Source organism: Pseudonaja textilis, chromosome 1, assembly GCF_049901715.1.
Source record: "Pseudonaja textilis isolate UNSWEBS1 chromosome 1, rPseTex1.2, whole genome shotgun sequence".
Classification (NCBI taxonomy): Eukaryota; Metazoa; Chordata; class Lepidosauria; order Squamata; family Elapidae; genus Pseudonaja; species Pseudonaja textilis.
In genome coordinates, this window is record NC_141990.1 from 252,282,981 (window position 1) to 252,308,468 (window position 25,488).

Here is a 25,488-nt window from a genome sequence, read left to right on the forward strand (position 1 = left end):
CAGAAATGCAAATTCCCTTTTCTAAAAAACAACAATCAAAGCTAGCGTGAAAAAAAAACCCACATTGAAATTATATTTGCAGGACCACACAACTAAGGAACTATAGTGGTAACTAATCTGTATTACTCAAACTCAACTATTTTCAATGACAAAGCAAATTAGAAACAGCATCTTATTTACTTAAAATAACTGAATTGTTCATTTTGCTTCAGGCAGTCAGAAACAAACATGGGTTGCAATAATCCTTTGTTGGCTCCAGTGAGTATTTCTCTGAAGTTTGATTAATTTTTTGCAATTCTTCAGTGCACAGAAAATAAACACTGTCTTGATTTATCAATGTCATACTTAACTTTACATTAATATCTCTTCAAAATCTATGTGGATTAGTGTCCAAGACATACTATGTATTTCTTTTTTAAAAAGACAATCTAACAAGTAATTTAGCAAGATAAATTAACAAGTTGTTCATTAAGGGTTTGTTTCTGTATTTAAAATAATGATCAGATAGTCATATATTAATTTAACTAAAGAGCAGATGTTAGAAAAGACTTGTGCATAGTGTCAAACATACCTAATTGTAATGAAATCACAGTCAAATCAAAGAATTCTGGTTTAGGACTTTAATCTGTAGCCTAAGAATGTATTTAGCTCTTTGAAATGTTAATGAGACATGGATCCAGGCTTCAGTGAAAGGAAATTGCAGCCCTTAACTTTGTACCATTAACATGAAAGGACAACTTAATTCTTTTATTTTTATTGCTAAACTGCATTGATTAAAGTTAACCTGAAGCTTGCATTGCAATCTCATGAGACGGTGAGAAAGGATTTATTTTTAATTTGATACATGCATTTGGAATTGGAACTTTTTTAGACTATCTAAATTGATTTGGTAATCTATTGGACAAATTGTAATACTTATAGTATTTATAAATGAGAGGCTGTGTAGTACTGGGCTTAAGTTGTTGGACTAGGAAGTGGGAGACACAGGTTTGAGTCCACTCTTAGCCATGGAAATTTACAGGGGGAGCTTGGGCGAAATCATTCTTTTAAAATGGCTTGGAATTATCAAATGGTACAGAAAGAGTGGCTGTTAGAATAGTGGTAAAAGATAGGCATTTTTAAAATATGCAACTGGCACTGAATAAGCTATGCTTATTGTTTCTGGATTCAAATCAAAATCTTTAAATTCCCCCAGTTTAGGATTAGGCTAATTGAAGGGCGAACATAAAGGGTAGCTCAGTGATCATTTCTCTCTTGGGTATAGGACAAAAATAATAGATTTAAATTATTTGAAGGTTCTAAATGAATGAAGAATTCTTTCCTTTCTTTAGGAACTAGGTTCAATGGACTAAGTTGTCCCTTTCAACTTTCAGACTGTATGCTTGCACTGAAACAAACTTTTACAAGCCTTTATAAATGAATCTCTGCAAACTTTAAAATTGGCATCTGAGATCTTATTCACAGGCCTGCTCCCAAGATGCAAAATGAAATGAATCATTATTATTGCTCTTAACCAAAGAAACAATAAATATATCACAAATAGATAAGCAAATAATGTATTCAACATACCTTACAGCATGGAAGAATCAAATAATGTTTGCTGGCATGGAAGCATCAAATAATGTTATTTCTGGTTGCATATATCAATTATCAGATTTACTGAAAGAGTAAAAACTAACAATGGTCTAACAAATCTCCAAATTCTCATTTGCCTAATTCTGCAGGGAACAGCACAAAATTTTGCCACTTTTGAAAATAATGCCTTTAGAATGGCTAAAAGTCAATAAAAAGTTTAACACTTATACCAGATCTAATCACTGAAAAGTGAGTAATGAGTACAAAGAAGGTGAACCCTCACAATAGTTTCAACAATGGAAGAGGACATGACTCATTACTTCAACTTTCCCCATTCCACATGGGTGAAGCTAGCAGGAATTTTATGATAGCTTCCCTCAACACTATTGAAGGGAGGGGACCCAAATGAATCAACAACTACTTTCTTTGTTCTTTTAAAACCATAAGTTTACTCAAGCTTGCGAAGATTCAGAAACCCTTCCAAAAAGTGGATATCATAGTAAGTTCAAATGTAAATCATGTTTCAGTATCCAAAATACCCAAGCACTTTCATCCCATGTATAATTTAAAAAAATCAATGTTCTCCAATCAGCTGATATCAATTGAAATAGAAATAAAAATAACCGTTGCTTTTATTGCTATTTTGAAATCTGCATTAAGGATATCTTCCACATAGGATGGAACTTTGTTCTGAAAAAAGCATGGACACTATAAATAAAATAAATAAAGCAAACTGCAATCTCTACACACATTTACTAGAGAATAGGGGGATTTCATTGCACTTAGGCATTATGTCTGAAAATAGCTACAGGTATGTGCTGCCAACCACTCAAAGGAAGTTAACAAAGGCTTCAAGCTGCTACTTTAAAAAAAACAACCATCAAGAGTCATAATTGTTTTTCTTTAGAGGAATATCTGTAGTGGCATGCAAAAAATGCTTAAAGTTACCACACTAATTAAATATAATTTCATTCAATTCTCATTCACATTTAATTATTAAATACATTTTCTCAGCAGGCCCTCACTTTCTCTGTACAGGGAATAGTTATTAATGTGTAGTTCTTTACTCAAACTTTTAAGATCACAAATATTAAAACTCTTACTATTTATTTTCTATTTTCTTTTCTTAGATACTAATACAAAGGCAAAATATAAATTAACTAAGAGACTAAATCAACACACAAATGAGACTAGCAAGACAAATTTCTTTTTAAAAAAATAGATACCGGTATCTGAAAATAAATAATTCAAGACAATATCTTTGATATATTTATATACTGCTTAACAAAACAAAAGCTGGAAGAATCACAGGAATAATGATATTGCAATGTCTTTCCTTTGGTTGTACAACTGGAAATGGATCCTGAAGAAGAAAATAAGTTACAGGGGAAAAATACTTCAGTTCAATGCCTGCAATAGGTGCAATATAGTGAGGCAGCCATACTTCCAAGCAAGGGTTCCCAGGCATGAAAAGCTTATTACTCAGAGCTTCAGAAGAAAAGTGGAGCCAATTAAAGTTGTGTATCATGGAATGATATATTTCTCTTTCTTCACTTTGAAATAAAATTGCTTCTCCCCAAAGACCTGAAACTAATGCAATTTCTTATGAGATGAGGATGAGGGAACAGGAATTGGGCTCTATGATTAATTCAAATTTCATGGTGGTTTTAATTGTATTCCTTTTGATGTAAATAACAATATAAGGAAAAATGTTCTTTTAACAATCATGACAAAATGTAAAGATTTATTTAGTCAGCCAAGCACTCCAATTTTAAATGATATTTGTAACATTACTTGTTTATGCTATTCCTATTTCAGGATTGAAAATTTGTCAGGCCTGTAAAATGTCTTTTAGCAACTGGTTAAAAAAAACTATCATATAAGAAATTAAAATTAATGTATAGTACACTATAAAAGTTTTATATTCTTTTTTTCCAAATTAGAATAGAATAAAAAAAAATCCCTCTCATATTCTAATTCTGCCAGTTAAAATAGAATTTCCACCTAAGATGTAATTAGCATGTAATTAGCATTAGATGTAATCTCCATTTCAAGGGTCATTGAGCCAGTGCTATCTGAAGATGTTTCTGTGGTCATGTGGCCAGCATGGCATCATGGAATGCTATTACCTTCTTACTGAGGTGGTATTCACTTATCAACTTGGATTTGCATGCTTTTGAACTGCTAGGTTGGCAGAAACTAGGGTGAGGACAGGAGCACACAACATCCTGGGATGCTAGGGTTTGAACCTGGGCTGTTGATTTTCCAGACGACAAGCCCAGTGTCTTAACTGCTTAGCCAATATGCTGCCCCTTGCTACCAAACATAGTAACCTAAATCAAATATTACACTCGCTCCTAATAGAGCACTGATGCCTTGTTTTCTGTAGGTGTTAATACTGAACTACAGAAAAGATTTAGTTAAGCAACAAAATTCTCTCTGCATTTTGTTTCACCAATGAATTATATATATATTTTATATCGATAAAAACACCTATACCATGTATATATAGATATATGTATATATACATATGCACGTACACACACTCTCAACCACTTTATGGATAAGCACTCTCCATACCCCTCTGCCACGCACTGCCTCCTTCAGATCTGCCATACCCCAGTGTCATCTCACTAGTCATCCCAATGTCATCCTTTATAGCTGTGGTGGCGAATCGTCACGCATGCTGGAAGTGGCACGTAGAATCATTACTGCTGGCACACGAGCACTCGCCCAGAAAAGGTTTACTGCGCATGCGTGCACGCCGCCTGCCCACCAGCTGATTGTTGGGTATCTGGCATGCATGTGCAGGGATGCAGTGGCGCGTAAGAGTCATTCACCCATGCGCAGAAGCACACAGCACATGTGTGGGGGTCGTGTGTGCATGCACAGAAGCACACAGTGCTGGTTGCGCACGCATGTGCAGGAGGCATGGGGGGCTGCACGCATTGCCTTCTGGGTGATGGCATGCAAGGACAAGCAGACAAGAGTTAGCGCAATTATCGGCACGGGAGCCCAAAAAGGTTAGCCACCACTGCTTTATAGTGTCCAGCTAATGGGTACTAAGGCGGCTCCTTTTCCCCCGATCACTCCCAGTATGATTGCCTTTTTGAGTGACTGATATACTGAACAGTATATCAAAGATCATTATAATTCTATGCATTTGTGGTAGAGTTTGGATTCTTGTGAAACTGTCTCCACAATAGAACTAAAATATTAATAAACCCATTATTATTTAACAAAACGAAGCAGGTCAAAGAAAATTCCTGGGGACATAGAGCTTTCTTTTGGAAACATACTTTTTTTTCATTAATCTAATCACAACCATTCAGCCATGTCTTCCTCAGATAAAAAAAATGGCTTCCATTTTTATTAGACAATTTTTGAAAAAAAATATTCAGGATTCTCACATAAAAGTACTATGTCCTTTCAATTTTTTTACAGTTACTAGGTTTCTACATCTTTTGCTAACTTAAAGTTGTTCTAGCACATGATAGGAAGCTTTTCTCTATATAGCAAAAGGATTGCTAGAAAAAACTGATACATATAAACACATACAAACACACACATATAAACACACATACACACACATACACACACACACACACACACACAGACAAAAGATTTTCTTCATTTGGACACAGTTTTGTTATACATGTAGGAAGATACACACCTTATTTGGGTTCTTTCATTTGGAACTGGTACAAACAATGGCTAATGTGGGTCTGTAAAATATGAATCTGCAGCAATTCTTATATTTTTTTCAACACTTTAAAATGAAGCTCAAGTAGACCTTACTGTATCCAGATACCAATATTTTCTCCAATGTTCACTGGAGCAGACTGCCACTTTCATGTGAATCTAAAACAACTTTTGATTAGGCAAAAAAAAAAATGGAGTTTGCACATTTTTCTCCCTTAAAAGGTTATATCACTACTATTTTTTGATTTAAAGCAAGATGAAAAATATGTAATTCAAGAATTTGGATAGCTCCATTTCCTCCTAGTTAACATGTACAGGCATGACAGACCTTTGCTACTTCCCCCCTTAATGATACTACTCTCACTTAAAAAGTAATCTATTAGAAATGTGACAGACTTTCCCCCCCTTTCCAACGTAGATTCTTTCTCAAGTTAATTAGTTTGAAACAACAGGTCTTTTCATTTTGTCTGGGTGTCATTACTTGCGTTGTGGCGACTTATATAATTTATATCTATCCCTAATCCTCCTGTAGTTCAGGTTAATGAAAAAGGTAGAGACTCCCAAATTCCCCAGATATAGCTTTTAAAACATCAAGAATTGAAGAGGCTGCTTTTGACATACATTTTACACAAAATGTGCAATAGCAATAGCACTTAGATTTATATACCGCTTCACAGTGCTTTTACAGCCCTCTGTAAGTAGTTTTACAGAGTCAGCATATTGCCCCGAACAATCTGGGTCCTCATTTTACAACCTCTGAAGGATGGAAGGCTGAGTTAACCTTGAGCGGGTGGGACTTGAACTGCCAAACTGCCGGAAATCAGCAATCAACAGAATTAACCTGCAATACTGCACTCTAACCACTGCGCCACCATGGCTCTCTGTAGTGGACAAAACTATAACACACTACAATGTTTTGGGTGACATGCCAGAATTTACCAGCATAGGTTCTTGAAAGAACCCTCCATCCTCTCTTGATTTTCAGATGCTGCTGGGGTCATATGAGAATGGGGTGTGCTCTTGCAGAGCCTCTGGAAATTGCACAAAAGGACAAGAAAGTATCCAGAGCCTCCAAAAATTGTGTGAGAGATGACCATGATTTTATGCAGTTTTCAGACGCTGTGGAAGCCATGGAAGAACATTTTCTGAAGCCAATTCAATAACAATAGAACTTACACTTATATATCACTCCATGCTGCTTTACAGCACTCTCTGGGTGGGGTTTACAATGTCAGCATATTGCCCCCAACAATCTGGGTCCTCATTTTACCAACTTCAGAAGGATGGAAGGCTGAGTCAACCTTGAGCCAGTCATGATTGAACTCCTGGCTATGGGCAGAGTTAGCCTACAATACAGCATTCTAACCACTGTGCCACCAAGGCTCAAGAACAAAGGCCTCATGCCACTTGGGAGGTCAGAAGCTGAAGTAAGTGGCAAGTGGCAAATGCAGGAAATCACACACATGAATTGGACTGTATTTTTTAATAAATTCATTTTTTAAATAAGTGAATATATATTTTGTTCAGGGAGGTGTTGGGTATGACATAGCAGTAGAGCCAAATTAGACATTGTCCAATGTTTGACACACAGAACCAAAAAGCTTTAACATCAGTGTATTATCACTTAAGAATATCAGTGCCATTTTGATATGTGTGAATCCCAGTCAATCATTTCCTGCTTTTAGAGATACTTAGCAGCTTTATAAGGCAAGATAAAAACATCAACTTCATGGAGTGCTATTGGAAATGGACCCAAACCTACAAATAGAATCGATATTTAATAGATAATAGAATCAAATGCCTCAAATTTTCATTTCATGGTGAATAAGTCCTTAATTTATTCTTTTGTACTAAGAACAACTCTCTTATTAACCTGCCTTGTCTGAAACACAGACTGGCACATTTTCCAAACATATAACTAGAAGAAAATACCTAATGGTAAATTCTTCAAAAATTCTGAAGAAAAAAGTAAATATCATAAATAAGATAAAGCAGTTAGTTTTGGAAATTCTTAATAGAAAGAGTCACATGCAAGGTTCTAGCTAGACATCTCCACTGGTTTAAAAATGCTAACTGCCATGCAATTTATTCTTCTACATCTGGAAAGAAATTTAGATATAATACCTCTGTTAAAAAGGCCTGCTACTGCAAAATTAATAAGGTAGAAGTCTGACTGGGAAGAATGCTAGCAAGCTGCTTTCCAGGTATTCTACGAATAAGAAATAAAGATTTCTCTCAGTATTAAAACACTGAAAAGTATTTTCCAGTTCCAACACAATTTGCTATTGCTAAGTACAGCCCAACAAACATGTCTTTTGTAACTTTTGTATTGCAAAACAACTTCTTACAGGTATCAGTTTATTTACCAGAATTAAATGACAGTTAACCGTTGTATTAAAAATAAACTTTACTTCATTGTTCTTTAGCAATGGGAAAGAAAAAGGAGTATCATTGTCATAGCAATCAGACTAAATACTTCGGTTCAGTATGGAAGAAAAAAATTAACAACTGAATGTTTATAAATAGACACCCTATAATCACAAAAGCCACTCATGCACTAAAAAATTATTTTCTTAGTAACATGAGAGATTTGCATTGCCCTTTTTATATTTAAATAGTGTATATAGAACAACACTGCTTATTCATTCAGTTGGTTTTTACATAATTACTTAACCAGCTAGCGCCTGGAGGTTTTCACTTGATAACCTGAATCAAACATTTCACCTGACCTGCAAAATATTATTTACCTTAGGAATGGAGTTAAATGTTTACTTTGGGGCTGCTGGGAGATAAAATGTCCACCTCAAACTACTCTCCTCTTTAACTCCTTGTTAAATTGTTCACTCAGGCTTTTAACAAGTGCTATCACTTTAACCAGAGGAAGCAACGTGCTATTTGGGAAATACAATCTGATAAACATTAAACCAAAGTAAGTAATCCAAAGTTGCAAGAAAATAAATACAGGAAGGATAGATCTATCAATGATTATAACCACATGACCACTTTGTTTTTCAGCAAAATCCATCTCTCTAGCATTAGGGCCTGACTTTATCTTTTCCTTTTGTAGGAGAGTTTAAATGGATTCAGTTATGCTTCAGCAATTGTCAATTCACAGTCTTTATTAAAGTTCAGAAAGAGGTAAAATGGCTAAGTGCTGGTTCTGGCCTATATTTTCCTTTAATGTTTTAGAGAGAAACTTAAAAAAAAACCTTAAACAACAGGAAAGCAAGCCATCAGTATTTTTTTTTTCTGAGATGATCCTTCATGAATGTGAAGGAATCTACTTCAACCAAAATCCTAAAGTAAATGACTATCTTTTTAAACTGGAGGAAATATTATTAATATGTTAATTACCTATGCAAATGAGTGTCACACTAGCCAGAACTAACAGGTAGAGCAAGAATCTATCTATCCTACCATCACTTCTTGCAAACCAACGCAGCGTTGATCTACAACAGGCTTAAGACCTTCCGAGCCATATTCCTACCTTCTACCCTCTGCTTCAGAGCCTGCCATTTCTTGTAACTGTTGAGTTTTTTCCACACTAGTCCCTCTATTGGACTAGTGAAAGAAGAAAGTTAAGAAGGATCTTGTATAACATTTAGATAGGCATGGCTCCGTTTTGCAAAAATTACAGTGGACCTTCCACTCATGAATGCACTTACTGTTTGGCAGAATTATATGTCACATATACAATATCTGCATCTAAAATCTGCAGGGGGGGGAGAGACTTCATTTCTTTTTTAAGTGTAATGTGTATTTCTATACTATTTATTTAAGGGCTGTCTGTATCCGTGATGGCGAACCTATGACATGGGTGCCAGAAGTGGCCATTTCTGCCAGCACACAAGAGGTCACCTGGAACAGCGCCACGGCGCATGTGTGCGTGCATCCCCCGCCAGATATCTGCCGCACATGCACAGGGGGAGATGCGCGCACATGCGCAAGGGGTGGGAGGCATGGGGGGTCATGCACACATACGCAGATGTATGTGGTGAGCATGCAGGGGTTGTACATGCATGTGCAGGGAGTGCACACACATTGCATTATGGGTGGAGGCACGCCTGTGCGCGCATTTTTGGCACGCAACAAGAAAAAGGTTAGCCATCACTGGTCTATACACTGTAGCAGCATGCCAGCCTCCATTTAAAATTTTAAAATAGGGATTTTTCACTCATATTTGTAACAATATTTGTGTTCCTTACCTATTGTTAAAGGCTGAGGGTGTTTTAACAGAACAGAATTTTACAGAATAACAAGAGTTGGAAGGAACCTTGGAGGTCTTCTAGTCAGAGCTACTTTTAAAAATGACTTATAATGAAATTAAAATGTTTATATCCTGGGAATAAATATGCATGGCAAAGTACACCCAGGAAAAGATATATCTTTCCTTCTAAAATAAGATATCATGCCTGCTTCAATCTTATGCACCCTTAAATCTACTGATTAATTGGTTTTATTTTGCTCAACAAGGCAAAACAGAGCCACTATCTTATCAGAGATAGAAATCAGAAAATAAGGACTCTCCTGCAACTGGGAAAATTGGAACCTTTGTAAAGAATGAAATGGCAAAGTTGAGAGAGTGATTTGGCAGAGCTGAGGGAGTGATTTGTTTCATTTCAGATGTAAACAAGAGAATACAATTTAAGCCAAACTTTGTAGGAGGATGACTACCTTAATGAGTAGTAGATCCTAAGCTTGGCAATTTTCTATTGTTTAATAACAATCTTTATAGATAGTCCTCAGCGTACGATCACAATTCAGCCCAAAATTTATATTGTTAAGTGAGAAATTTAAGTGAATTTTGCCCCATTTTACGACCTTTTTTGCCACATTTGTTAAGTGAATCACAGCAGTTATTAAATTAGAAACACGATTGTTAAGTGAATGTGGCTTCTCCATTGACTTCGCCTGTCAAGAAGGTTTCAAAAGGGGACCACATGATTCCGGGACACTGCAACCATCATAAATGTGGGTCAGTTGTCAAGCATCCGAATGTAAATCACGTGACCACAGGGGACGCTACAACCGTCATAAGTGTGAAAAATGGTCCTATGTCACTTTTTTACAGTGTCGTTGTAACTTTGGAACAGTCACTAAATGAACTGTTGTTAAGTCAAGGACTATCTGTATTACATAACCTCTCTTCAGTTTGAAATGTCAATTGACAACTTCAAGATTTAAATTTCTCCATTTCGCAGCTTAGAGTCAAAGACATTATCAAATTCAGCATTTGAAACAGCCACTTAGGAGCATGTGCGTTGGGAAATGTTCTTGTTTAATAAAAGTCCACGAACATCCTATATATTTGACTATATACTGAAACTCAGAATTTCTGAAATTAAATATTCTTCTTTGAATCATCAAATGCTCCTCTCTCTACTTCTATTTGTATAATGTAATTTGATTTTGACAACTTCTGAACAGAAGGAAAATTTTCCAGGGAGGAAGATCTTGCAAAATAACTCTTCTATTCCATCGCTCTTCTGTTGGTGGAAGGCTACTGGACTTGAGGACCTGCAAATAAGGACTATTTTTGTCCGTAAAAAAGATGCATTATAAGCACCATAATGACCATTTGCTTAGCAACTGCTTGACAAACTGACTTACCATCATTACTCACACTTATGACTACTGCAGTATCCCCTGCAGTCACATGATTAAATCAGGTAAAACTTCTGACAAGTAAAATCAATGAGGGAAGCCAGATTTGCTTAATGACCAAATGATTCATTTAATCACTGCAGTGATCCACTTAACAACTTTGGTGAAAAAGTTGTAAAATGGGGCAGTATTCACTGAACGGGGGGGGGGGGGGGGGGTGTAAATTTTTTGCGGTTTAATTTAATTTTTTTTTAATTTAATTTTAAAAAAGTTTGTTTTAAAAATATTTAGGTGAAGAAAGGGGAAGGAAAGCAGTAAAATCTAACTTTTCATTCCTTCTATCCAAATTATTTCAATCTCCTAGTTAATTCAAACCAAAAATAATTTCATAAAATTATATCATTAGAGAGATTGCAATTGAACAACAGGTTCAATTATCTTAGGAAAATAAAACAACACAAGTTGTAGCATAGAGTGAAATACTTCAAATTGCATATCACATCTGATTCTCAGGATATTCTACAGACTGACTGAAATAACAGTTTAAAGCTTAAGTGCCAAAACGTCTAGCTCACTTATCACTTATGAAGCTATTCACTGACTATTCATGTGCTGATATCAGAGTAGCCCGACAATCAGCAATGTGATCATTACCAGAACTTCAGTAGACCTCATACTATACCATTACATATGTATCAGTCACAGGAGAAGTGGCCTCTTTTTCATTCAAATATCATACGTGCTTTCCTGGAAGTTTCTATCACGAGATCCCAGAACTCAGCAAGCTAACGACACTTGTCCCATTTCAGGATTTACCGATGCATATTCCCAAAATGAAAAGTTGTCACAAAAATGGAAATCCATGGAATGAGAATTTGTAATCTAGTCCAGTTGATATTTGCTCCTCATAATATTACATAGCAACTGTAATTTAAAAAGAGTTTCTTAACATCCCCATCTAAGAATATATTTACATCTTTAGAATTCATTCTTGCATCCCATTATCCATGACACATGCCTTGTGGCTCAAGGAAGCAAAATTAAGCAAAACTGTTTATACTTTTCTCCCTCAGCATTTGGTGGACTAAGACCTAGCTGATCTAGAAAGCTAATAAAATTAACTTTTATCCAAGTTAATACTTGGATAAAAATAATCTGGGAAGCTCAAATCCAAGGGCTATGTTAAGTTGTGCTCATAACCAGGCTAGGTTTCATAAACCAGAATTATTCAGGAAAGGGGGACAGCCTTGGTTATGGAAATCTTCACAATTGGATATGTTAAGCATCCCATTTGTTTCTAAGGGCAAGAATTCTTTGATCCTTCTGCTAAGTTCACTACAGTAGAGAGCAGGAAGGATTGTTTCACCAATAAGGAGTAAATGTGCAAAAGTTCTATATTTCTAATAATATGCAAAGCACCATTCTCTTTCTCTGACAAATCTATCATAGCTAGATTGGGAAGTTCAAAAGAATCTCAGATGAAGACAGTGACAAAGCATTTCTGCATCATGAAAAAAAAAAAAACCCCACACCTCATCCCACTCTATTTAAATACCATATAGGTGTATTCATATTAGTCAACTTGAAAATGTAAATTATCCTTGGGCCTTGAAAGAAAAGGCAAGGGCCTTGTTTGCTTGTTTTATATCCCATCCTTTCTCCAGCTGCAAAAGCCACACACACAATATCCCAAAGGTGCTTTTGTTTCCCAAAAGACAATTGGATGTCGTTTGTTTCTTTGGAAACATTTCATTTCTCATCCAAGAAGCTGAGGAATGAGAAGCAAAACTGAAGAAGCTTCTTGAATGAGAAGTGAAATATTTTCAAAAAACCAAGAAAGTCCATGCTTTTTTTTTGGGGCATGACCTGAATGATTGAGTAATCTCCAGAGACATATATGTACTACTTCCTCTTCTAGAACTTCCCCCCAACAACATCCCTGTGGGGCTGAGGAATTGCTATACATTATGCCATACACCCTGAGAGACACCCTGAATTTAACATATTGCCAGTGACAGGAATTCCAATCAATATAGAACGAAGAATGAGTGGGTTCACTCAAACACCCAAAAAAAAACCCCACTCATAAAATTAACAGTATCTTCAGTTATGGTATTTCTAGCAGTGAGTTTCAGGAATGAAAAACAGTCCCGTCCCCCGTCCCCCCCACTTTATTCTTCTGTTGGCATTTGATTTTTCAAGGTAAATGCTATCTTACAAAGGCAGGGAAAGATTATCTCCATGGCCCAAAGAAAGACCTATATCTTTTTTTCAGAGTAGAGTTGATTTTGAGCTTGCTGATAAAAACTGAACCAGACAGCTAGCAGAGGAATGGGATTTGCTGGGTTGAACATTTAAGTGGCCCTTTGATTTTTCTATTACAGGAACTTTAAACATTCATATAGTACAGTTTGAGGGGCTAATTTTGGATACATGTACTTTTCCAAGGACCAGGGTGTCAACAAATACTTGGAGACAAATGCCAGAAGAGTGTCCATGTTAATTGCAAGAATGAAACACACACACATACACACACACACAAAAGTATTCTAGGACTAGTTATAGAGTTATTTGGTTTTGACTATCTGACTTGTTTTTTCCATGAGGAAAATGGAAATAATTTAGGGTTATAGTGTAGTCCTTTTGAATTCATGGATATAAGCACACTAAATGATGTTTATATAGCAGTGCTATTTACATATTCCGGCTAAACCTAAGTGTTATGTCCTTGGAACTCTAGGAGTTCTCACTCAGGTCCATTCACTTTGCAGGGGCGTTTTTCCCCCTCACTCATTGGTTGGTTCTCCCCAGCAGCCAGCTATAAAAGCAGGCTGCGGGGTCCAACCAGTTGCTGATCGCTGCGAGCCAGTTCCAGGCTTGGCAAGCACGGTCAGCCCTTTATTGCTATAATAAAGTATTGTTGCACTCATGCTCTGGTTCAGCCTCTCATTTCCCAAACTTAACACTGGCGACGAGGATGGGATGGCTACCAGAAGCACCATGCAACCGCTGAGTCACTAGCCGCCGATCCGCAGTCAGAGAGAGCGATCAGCAAGCAACGAGAGCGAACGCTGATCCGCCGACAGAGAAAGCGGTCAGCAAGCAACGAGAAGCTAACGCTGATCCGCAGCCAGAGAAAGCGGTCAGCCGAACGATAGTAAGAAGCGCCTGTAGCCGCTTGTTAGCCCAGCTACAGGAAAAGTGAAGCTGCGAGCCGCAGCCGCTGAGCATTGTTGTTTAGGCGCGAAATTCAAACGGCTGTCATTTGAATTTCAAACCTAAAAGGTACAGCGGGTGCTGTAAGTCAAGTCACTGACGCCCACGAAGGCGCGAATTTCAAAACGCTGCCAACGGCTGACAGCCTAACCTCGTGTTTTGCCCAGAGAGAGAGAGAGAGGATTGTGACAAAGCCTCCTCAGAGCTGAAATCACTTGCCTACCACAGGCACTAGAAACTTTGCTGCTGCCCCAGAGAGAATTTTTCCACAGATTCTACAACCGATCTTATCACTATGAATTCCAATCCAGTCTTCCCAGCGTCAAACCGGATGAGGAGAAGTGGAATCATACAAGAACCGCTTTAACCATTACATCGACGCAATTGGGCTGGCTGATGCTGGGGAGCACCGGAAAAAATCATATTTCCTAATCTACTGTGGAGCCATCGCCTTGACACTGCCACAGCTCTCGTGGCTCCACGTGAGTTAAAAACGCCCATGGTCTGAACTGTTAGAAATCCTTACTAACCATTATTCTCCCAGACCTTCACAGATTGCCAGGCGATTCACCTTCCATATGAGGAAACAGTCAGACAGAGAGACCATCAACCAGTACATGGCAGCCCTCAGGACAGCAGCACTCCATTGTGGGTTTGGAACCTACCTGGAGGACATGCTCCTCGATCAACTAGTCTGCGGGGTCAAGGATCTACACCTCCAAAGGCGCCTTACTAGCTAAGAAGGACCTCAACCTCGCACAAGCCGGCCGAGGAGGCCCTGGCAGCAGAACTGGCAGCACACTCAGCCACCGAAATCCATGGCCCAGCTTCCAAGCTAACGACAGTTCCAGTCCACTCCAAGGAGGTAGTAGCAGAGGAAGCCCTTAGTGATGAAAACGACATCCACCGCCTCACCAATGCCAGGCATCCGCAGGTAGGAGCCAAGCAAGAAAACACAGGTCCACCCAAGCACATCACCCTGTGCCTAGCCTGTGGTGGATCTCATCCGAGGGCCACCTGTAAATTCAAAGGAGCCACCTGCAACACCTGCCACAAAGGGGACACATCGCGAGAGTCTGCCAAGCCCTCAAAACTCAGCACAAAGGCACCCCCTTCTCACACTCTGGACCTCAGAGGCAAGTATTGAACTGTCGCACTCACCACCATGCTAAACACACTTGCCATACCATTAGTAAAATCTCTCTCTCCGTTTTGTTAGAAGGTAAACCGCGCATGGAGGTTGACACAGGGTCAGCGCCTCAATTATCTCGTGGAGCACCTCAAGAGGCTACAGCCCAGCCTATCAACAAGCCGGCTCCAGAAGTGCCAGTTTAGCCTGAAGGACTACCAGGGGAAGGTCATTCCTGTAATCGGCAGAGGCAAGTTCCTTGTCAATTTTAAAGCTTTCAAAGGTCACCTACCTCTAGTGGTAGTTAACAGCAATCTCCCCACATTATTGGGGCTCGATTGGTTTCCCCATCTCGCCTAGGGGCTAACAGGAGTCCATGCTGTCTCAACCTCTGACACTGACTCCTTTCGCTGATTACTCAGATGTATTCAGCGATGAGCTGGGTGTTATAACGGTACCCCTATCTCATTCTCAGTCGACCCCAGGCAGTCCCAATCAGGCTAAAACCGCACAGAGTCCCATTCGCTATTCGCCAAAACTAGATGCAGAATTGGATAAACTATTAAAACAAGGGGTCATTGAGCCAACAGATTTCGCCAAATGGGAGACGCCATTGTCACACCCCTCAAAAAGACGGTAGCCTGAGAATTTGCTCGGACTACAAGACCACAATTAATAAGTTTTACAAGTTAGCGCTACCCAGTGCCCGTCATTCAGCATTTATTGCACACTTTTGAACCTGGCAGCATTTTTGCCAAATTGGACATGTCTCAAGCGTATCAACAGTTCCCTGTTGACAGCCAAACAGCGGAACTCCAGACCATCGTCACCACAGGGGTGCTTTCCGGTGCAAGCGCCTCCAATTTGGCGTAAGTGTTGCCCTGGCATTTTTCAATCCCTCATGGAGCGGATTTTGCAGGGCCTCCTGGTGTAGTACCCTACTTCGATGACATCTTAGTCTCGGCCAGGGACAGACCCCAACTCTTCCAGAGAGTTTGAGCAGTGTTAGAGAGGTTCAGACAGCATGGCCTCAAATTAAAAAGAAAAATGTGCCATTGCCACTAGACAGGTGGACTTTCTGGGTTATAAAATTGACGCCTCAGGCATCCACCCCCTGGAGTCCAAGGTTAAGGCAATTCACGAGGCACCCACTCCAACCTCCAAAACTGAGCTGCAGGCCTCTCTGGGGCTATTGAACTTTTACGCGTCCTTCCTGCCCCATAAAGCATCAGTGGCAGAACCCCTACACAGACTGTTGGATAAAAATCACCTTGGCACTGGGGTCACAAAGAAGACTCTGCTTTTCACACACAAATCACTACTCACGCCAGAGGCGGTCCTTATTCAGTTCGACCCCAACCTTCCATTAGTGCTAGCAGCAGATGCATCCCTTTTGAATCGGGCAGTATTAAGCCACAGGCTCCCCAATGGCTCCGAGGCTCCCATTGCTTTTTTTCTCCAGGACGCCTCTGCAACAGAGCGAAATTATAGCCAGATCGATAAGGAAGCTCTAGCAGCTGTTGCAGCAGTGAAGAAATTTCACGAATTTCTCTTGGCCATTTTTTCGAGCTGGTCACGGATCACAAGCCTCCTGGGTCTACTAGCTGGGGACAAACAGACCCCCAAGTCCTTTCTCCTAGAATGACGAGATGGACCTTTTCCTAGCGGCCTACTCGTATAGACTCATACAATCGCCCAGGTAAAACATTGTCCCACGCTGACGCTCTCAGCCGCTGCCCCTTGCCGGCTCCAGCTGGAAGACCCTGCTCCAGTCCACGCTATTTTTGAGGTCACCCAATTGGACCTCCCCATCACTGCCCTTGACATCGCTGCTAAAACCAAGGCAGACAAAACACTCGCCCAGGTACTGGACTGGGTGAGGAGGGGGTGGGCCGGGTGGTGATGTTGAAAACAAATTTACACCTTTCAAGACCCGCCTGCAGGAATTATCCAGTCTGCAGGGCTGTCTGCTGTGGCACTCGAAAGGTCATCCCGACCTCACTGCGCACCGAGTTCTGGAGGCGTTGCATGAGGGGCACCCTGGCATCGCCAGAATGAAGGCATTAGCACGCAGCTGGGCCGCATGGTGGCCGGGCCCTCGACGAGGACATCATCAGATGGGTAAGCTCCTGCAACCCCTGCCAGGAATCCCGTCCAGCTCCTCCTATTGCCACCCCTACTAAGGGGAAAGCGCCAGCGCTCCGTGGTCCAGAATTCACATCGACCTAGCCGCCCATTGCATGGGAAAATGTTCCTAGTGGTCGTGGACTCCTACTCTAAATGGATTGACGTGGCACAGCTATCCACGACCACCACACTCGCAATTACTAAGGTATTAACTCGCCTGTTTGTAACACACGGGCTGCCCGACTCCATTGTTTCCGACAATGGCCCACAGTTCGCATCAGCCGAGTTCAGCCGCTTTCGCTGCCATCCTGGGCATCCGCCACATTTTCACGGCCCCATTTCATCCTGCCAGTAACGGATTGGCTGAAAGAGCCGTCAGGACCACCAAAGAAGCCTTGGCTAGGTTCAGCAAGGATGACTGGCACCACAAACTATCGCGTTCCTGATGAGCCAGCACTCAACCCGTGTTCAGTCACCAATAAGTCCCCAGCTGAGCTCCTGATGGGCAGGCGCCTGAGGACTGTATTGGACAGACTTCACCCACATTACTGCCTGACTCCCCCTCGCTTCCACATCGGGGTTAGACATTTTATCTTACAGGAACCCGTATTCGCGAGGAACTTCGCTGGAGACCCTCTGTGGATCCCGGCGAGATCATGGCCATCACCGGACCCAGGTCATATCGAGTCAGACTGGAGGACGGCCGAGTATGGAGAAGGCACCTGGACCAGCTGCGCAGGCGCCACAGCATCCTCGCCAGCAGTGACCCAGAATTGCAGACCGGAGCGAGGCCTCAGCATCAACCCCACATCAGCATCAGTCCCGTGACCAGCTTACGCCAGCAGCCATTCCGGGAATCCAACACGGACAGCGGCATCCAGATGGCTGACCAGTCTGAACCCGCCAACGGGAGCACGTCCCCAGTGACCAGCCCTACGAGTCCCGAACCAACCCGATCCGAGGGGCGTGTTAGTGACTCCCTACCGATCCTGCCTTCCCCTACAGACTCTGAGCTGACAGACAACCCACCAGAGTTGCGCCGTCTGGGCGCCAGCATAAACCTCCTGTCTACCTCAAAGACTATACGTGTTCGCATCTGGGGGAAGGGGTGTTATGTCCTTGGAACTCTAGGAGTTCTCACTCAGGTCCATTCACTTTGCGGGGCGTTTTCCCCTCACTCATTGGTTGGTTCTCCCCAGCAGCCAGCTATAAAAGCAGGCTGCGGGTCCAACCAGTTGCTGATCGCTGCGAGCCAGTTCCAGGCTTGGCAAGCACGGTCAGTCCTTTATTGCTATAATAAAGTATTGTTGCACTCGTGCTCTGGTTCAGCCTCTCATTTCCCAAACTTAACACTAAGTTATGTTTATTATATGCATTCAGTACATATATATCCATCTTTCTTTCATTACTGTATAGACCTCAAGGTTGCATGCAAGCTATCCTTGTTAGTAACTCATCCAGATATTGACCAGATCCAAATTTTGTTAATTTATAAAGCAAAATATACCTTGCAACTCATACCTCAAAATTAAACTTCATTTAATGTGTTATTTTTTGTATGGTTCTTTTGCTAATCAGAATGTATGTGGTTTTTCCCTGGTCTCATTTTACCTGCATAACAAATTTGTGGAGAACATTTGAGAGAAATTGATACAGTTATGCAGCAAAAGCTTCATGGTAGATTTGAATCTAATTCTTCCTATTCTTAGTCTGAAACAATTCATCCCAGAGACAGGCAAGCTAATATTCATTAAATTTGGCCTTCAATTTCCATCTGCTACAGCCAACCTGATCAATGATAAAGGAACATACTTTTCTTAATCTGACAAAGTATGTATATATTTAGCTATGTAATACACATATATACCATCCCAATTACAAATCTCAACAGATTACATAATAAGATTGTAAAAGAACAGAGTAATGATAAAAAACAACCAACAGCAGATCAGAAAGGAACAAAGCAAAAGTCCAGTAAGAGTTGAGACAATATTTTAAACTAATATCAAGGAATAGTCCATAATCTACCCTTACTCAAGATTTTACATTCTTATTCTCTTTCAACATTAAGGATCATGTAGTAAGAACTAAAACAAGGGCTATGCAATATGGATTCAGTTTAGAATAATTATTTTGGAATGTGTGGAAGCAAAACCCAGCAATTTAATCCTGGAAACAGATGTGGTGACTTTAATAAGTTGTAGGCAGGTGCTGCATTCACAGTATGTCCCAAAATATCTCTTCTGAATTGAATTCAAGCATCACATAGCCTTCTAATTATTACTTCTTAACCAGATGTTTATGTGGAAAACATATTTGCTTACATAAAGATACTTCCTAGTCTTCATTAGTTCCATAAAGTTGTTGCTTTCATAAAACTTTTTAGAAGTATTTATAATTTATTTTTTTTCATAAATAAGTCAAATAAGTCATTAGACATATCTAATACTCCTTCTTTCTCCCATTTTTTGCACAACTCTTTGAGGTGGGTTGGACTGAGAAATAAGTGACTGGTCCAAAATCACCCAGCTGGCTTTCATGGGTAAGACAGGACTTGAATTCACTGTTTTCTGCTTTCTATCCTGGCTCCTAAACCACTGGACCAAACTGATCAAACTTTACCTGTAATTTAGGATAGTAAATCTCTTGTCTTAAAGCAGTCCTGTAATTACACAGTATGTTTTCTAAGGTCTTTATAGCTTGGATTTGATCAAAAATGGAAATTCTACTGAACAAACTAACAACGTTGGAAGGGTTATCTAGTCCAAATGTGATATATTCCATTTCTTTTCTCCGCATCTTGTTTGTGGATGTTCTGTCTGCCTCACCTCACCCTGCTCTCTTATAAATGCTAATCCTCTGTTGCCAAGTGGTTTTTATTAGGGCTTTTCTAATGTAGAACCTTTTGTAGGCCATGCCCTATCTCATTTAGATAATCATTTTTCCCTCATGGAAAATGCAAAGCTCACAGAATTCCAAATGATGAACCAGGTTTCACAATTTCATGGTTATACTCATGCAATACTAATGATAAGCTCAAGCTATTTTTGGTTACTTGGCATCCTCTCAACTATAAACAATAAAGCTAAATATAAAAAGGGGTTCAAATGCTAATTACTGTGAACAGCATGCATGCTTGCACACACTAAAAGATAAATGAACTGTGAAGCTCAGCTGTTTTTGTGATGATCCCCATTAACCTAACAATCAGGCATTGAATCGATTTTCTACTTTCACAGCTCCTGATCTGCTATAGGAAGAAATGCATCTTGTAGAGCTATGTGGAAGGCTAATACAATAAACAGCAAGAAATCGTCATTCTGTCTACAATTTACAAGCTAGGTTTTAGCTTGGACATGCAAACTAGGCAGTTGGAAACATTACAGAAACTTCATTGCAAAAACATTAGCCAAAGATGCCTTCTTTTCTTTCTTACGGTGCAATGTCAGTTCAGTCTTGAATTGTCTCTAACTTGGAGCATGCAAACTTTATAAAGATTTAAAAGTGGCCTGTGTAAAATCTTTTTAAAAAGTGGAGCAACCTGGTGCCATTTAACTCTTTGCACTATGACTCCCATAACCCTAAAAAGCACTAGAGGAGATCTATGCCAAAATGTCTTGTTCAAGGGAAGGAAGCTTGAAGACTTATTTGTTTATCTAGAAAGCTCTGACTATAGTTGCTTAAAATTGGCAGCATGCTTTCCTACCTTCTTATGGTGGGAAATCAAAAACTGTACAGAAAACTCAGTCTAGAATAGTTAAGTATTGTGAAAACACGAAAAACATCTCACTTCCCAATCCCAAGGCATTAAAACACACAGCCACACAAAATGATGAGGTGGCAGTTGAGATACTGACATTGCCCACCTATGGTGGGCCTTAAGTTTTCCAAATATCTTAAATATGCTCCTAGGCAGGATAAAAATATCTATTCTTTCTCAAGAACAAATTTATTTGAATCATTTGCTCTTTTACTGATTTATTTTGATTAGCAGTGAGCAAAAAATTCTCACATACTTTGCCCTGACTTCATTCAGGTGGAAAATTAAAGTGAATTATTGATAGTTTGGAGGACTGGAGGTGAAATTTTATAAAATTGATTGGAGGTACATGTATTTTTTTCTCCTTGGCAATCCCTGAGGATAATATTTCCTATTTCTGACTATTATTTCCTCCATCATACTTACTATGTGCTTCTTCAGCTGTTCAATGCATTCTACACCTAATTCACCTAGAACTTGGCTGTCAAATTCGAGGCGTCACGTTGCTGTCATGTGACATTTCACAATGTTTTTCCCATTCATGGAGCTGGAGTGGGCATGGCCTGCACATGATGCATCCAGCCCATGAGCCATCAGTTTGACACCCCTGACCTAGAATAACATAAGCTCTTCATCCAGTTTTCCATTTCCTCATTTCTTATTTGATGGCAGAAGGGCAATAAATAAGAGAGTGAGGCCTTTAGAGAGTAACTTTACAGAAGCCCAGAATTCTGGTACATCATGACATCCCTGATAACAATATATGGTCTGTGGTTACAGAGGTTTAAAAATATACCCAAAATGGCATTTGTCCCTGTGGATACTTCAAACTATTTTTAATAGATAAATCCAATAAACTCTGAAATATCTTTTTGCTAATTAATCTAGTTTTTAAATCATAAGAAAGGTATTTATCAATATCTGAAGCCATTCATTTAGTAATATGGCATATCTATTCTAAATTGCTTGTTAATTATACACAATTATTTTTTATTTTTATTTTTTAAAAAGTGATATAATACTGGATAGTTGATTTAGACTCTATTAAAACTGACAGTTATTGAAGTTTCAGAGGTAGCCCAAAGGTCCACAACCTAGAATAGAAAGCAGCTTATTTCTTAAAATGGATTGAGATTGGAGTTTCATACTCAAAGCCCTATGCAATGATCTAGAATTAGGGAGGTATGTTTTCACACTATGCATGTATATAGTCGTATGCGTAAGGCCTTTGGACTCTTCCAACTTCAGACAAAGTCTCCTTTGAGTCAATATCAACTCTAGTGATCTCACAGATATGCCTATGTTGTTTTCTTGGCAATCATTCAGAAGTAGTTTGCCATTTCTTTTCCTCCAGGATGGCTTAGGACTTCCCAGTCTGGCCTGCAGCTTTTCCTGTCTTGCAATCAGGCCTGATTCTGCTTAACTAATGAGCCAAGCTCAGCTGATTAGTTTATTCAGTTAACTAAAAACATTTGCACATTTTCCATTATGGTTGTTGGATAGTATAGTATATCATAGTAGAATTAAAAGACTGATAAAATATCTCCTCTTCTATCACAACATTATGTAGTTTTACACAAAAAAGCTGTGGCCTTCTTATGAGCCATCTTACTATATCACAGCTTTTCTGAGCCTGATCATCCATATCCGTGGGATTTCAAATCTCCAGCAATGCAGAAGGCAGCAGACTGAAGAAAGAATCATTTAAGCAAAGTCTGCTAAGTACATTTATCACTACAACAATTTGGGTGATGGGAAGCGCTACACAGGTAATCTGCATGCCCTTCACTGTAATTCAAGTCAAATCTGTAATATATGCATTTATCGCTTAATTGATTTATGTATATTTAAGCATATGGATGCTGCTTATGCTGTTCTGGTTTCTATGTGTTCCATGGAAAGTATATTTGAAAATATATTTGAATAAGGCCTGACATTCCACAAGAAACCAAGCATTAGTTCGACATTCAAAAGATTATCCCCCCCCCTCCCCCAAACACAAGTTTTAAAGTTCAGAGTTTGCACATGGATTTTCTAGCTTGGAATAAATGAGTAGCAATAGGATTTTCTCTCCCAACCAAAAAACTTCACTCATAATTGTAATAAACCTTATCTGAGTGTACGTGCACCTTTGGATGCTAAGCCAACATCATGGATCAATCCTTCAAGGTTGTATTGTCTCTCCCCTGCCCCTTTTTTATTTGACTTAAGAAAAAGTAGATAAAACATCTCCTTGTCTGCTTGCATTCCAGCTGCAAAAGTTGTGTAGAAGTCTTTCAATAAACCTATCAGCTCGACAAATAAGCTCTCTACCAACAGCTAATGTTTGTATTTCACCCAACACCTTGTTTGTAGTATGAAAAAAAATGCCCATCAGAGAAGAATACATGTATTGGTGGATTAAATATGCTTTTGGAACATGCCAAGAGAACCCACATGCTAATAAATTTTTGTATCCTACGAAGTACCTATTATAAGAGGAGCTATAGATAAATGCTTTGCATACAAGGAGACTCAAATTCCACACAATTCCATCAAAAACAAAACAAAAAACAAAGCACAAACTAAATCTTTATCCACCACACAACTTTCCACAACCCAGTCCTGTTCAAATACATCAAAGTACAATTCCCATAATTTCCTACCAGTTTTTCCTTTACTGAGAACTACAAGATTTGCAGTTTAACATAACTGGTAGATACCAGATTGATGGAAGCTACAGTGGACAGGTTTCTCCTCAATCGTAAAAGTCTAGAAATTTGCTATTAATAAAAGGGAACAATATTAGACCAAGAAATTAGCTTTATTTGTCATCGCACCCTAACGAAAAAAATGTCTGTTATTTTTAATTATTTCATGAGTTCAAACCCTTTTATAGTAATCAAATGTATTACTGATGTGTCAGCCTTAGCTAAGGTTTAATTCACATTATGTATATATTGTATGCCAATAATAAACTGGAATTATTTTTTACAGGTTCTAATTTACTATAATGAAAATAATAGAAAACTTAAGACTTCAGGAAAATTTGAATTTACAGAGGCAACGCCACAGTATTTTAAAATGGAAAAATTAACTCATTATGTAATAATTGATACATGTTTAATCTATTTGATTTGATAAAGATACAGATACATTTTCATATTAATTTTCTTATCTCTGACAAGGGAGAGTAAATTTCCAAATACATAACTTATTTTCTTGATAGTCCTGTGCTTTGGAGTAACAACAGTCTACCTGATCGTCTGCTGAAGAAGGCATGAAACATCTTGCAAAAATAAAATTAAATCTGTAATATTTATATTTATACACACACACACTAACTTAAAACAATACAATCTGTACATATACTTTTGCATGCCATTTGTACTTATCTCACAATGGGTTGAGGGAAATAATAATAATGAAAAGAAAGCTTCTCAGTGAAGCCACTTTAAATAAAGGAGACTTTTGGGGGGACAAAGCTTTGTAATTGAACTTATCCACATACTTTTATAAGAAAAAAATTATTGAGATGCATTGTCTTTCATTACTTGAATTAGGGTGTTCCCCCCACCCACCCCCAGCCAACAAAAAGGTAAGCAGAAAGTCTTGTTTGCCATGGGGACAACATTTCTGAAATTGTTCTTTTTATAAGATAATTTTTCAAGCCATTTTCTCCTTTTTGCTATTATTGCTGTTATTAAATTTGAAAGTACCCATTAATACTACAGTATGAATTTGTATTTTAGTTTGTTAATTAGTTTAGAAAAGGAAGGAAGAATTGTACCTTTGCTCCGTATGTTCTATGGAGCTATTCTTCTATAGAGGCTATTTGTTTATTCCTTATAGAATGGAAAAGTCTAATGTTTACTGAGTCTTCTTAGAATAGAGAACAGCAGTTACTGCTCTTCAGATATTCCAACATTTTTGTTGCTATTACATTTTCATTGGTTAGAATTTTATTCTATTAATAGTGAATTATGAACATGACATTCATTTGTGTTATTGTATAGAATACATTTCTGTCCTTACTTTACTTGCTGTATCGTAGTTCAATTTTTGTCAAAATATTTCAGCCATACAACAGCAACATTTAAAGTTGAATATTTCTGCCTTGCAGTGCTATTTTTTTAAAATAATACATTTCTGTCTTGTATCTGCAGTGAAATATATTTCAAACTGAAAAAATTTAAGTCAGACAGATCATCCTACCTGTCTGCATCACCAAGACCCAGTGAGGTGTTGCGTTGTAAAGTTTCCCTCACAGCAGCCATCCCATCAGGAAGTCTGTTTAATCTTCGAGTATAAAGGCCCAATCCACCATCAGTCATATACCTGTAAATAATAATAGCAATAATTCACCATCAGACAATTTCAAAAGACAACTTTACTT

The 25,488-nt window shown here is 38.9% G+C and overlaps 1 protein-coding gene across 3 annotated transcripts in view; it reads right to left on the bottom strand.

Moving 5' to 3' along the window:
* The window catches only part of NAV2 (neuron navigator 2), a 313,572-nt gene that overhangs the window by 92,413 nt on the left and 195,671 nt on the right, over window positions 1-25,488 (bottom strand). For all 3 annotated transcript variants that reach the window (XM_087921262.1, XM_026706454.2, XM_087921261.1), the window contains one exon: window positions 25,308-25,430. In XM_087921262.1, the coding sequence (XP_087777388.1) occupies window positions 25,308-25,430 (123 nt within the window). The remainder of the gene's footprint in view (window positions 1-25,307; window positions 25,431-25,488) is intronic.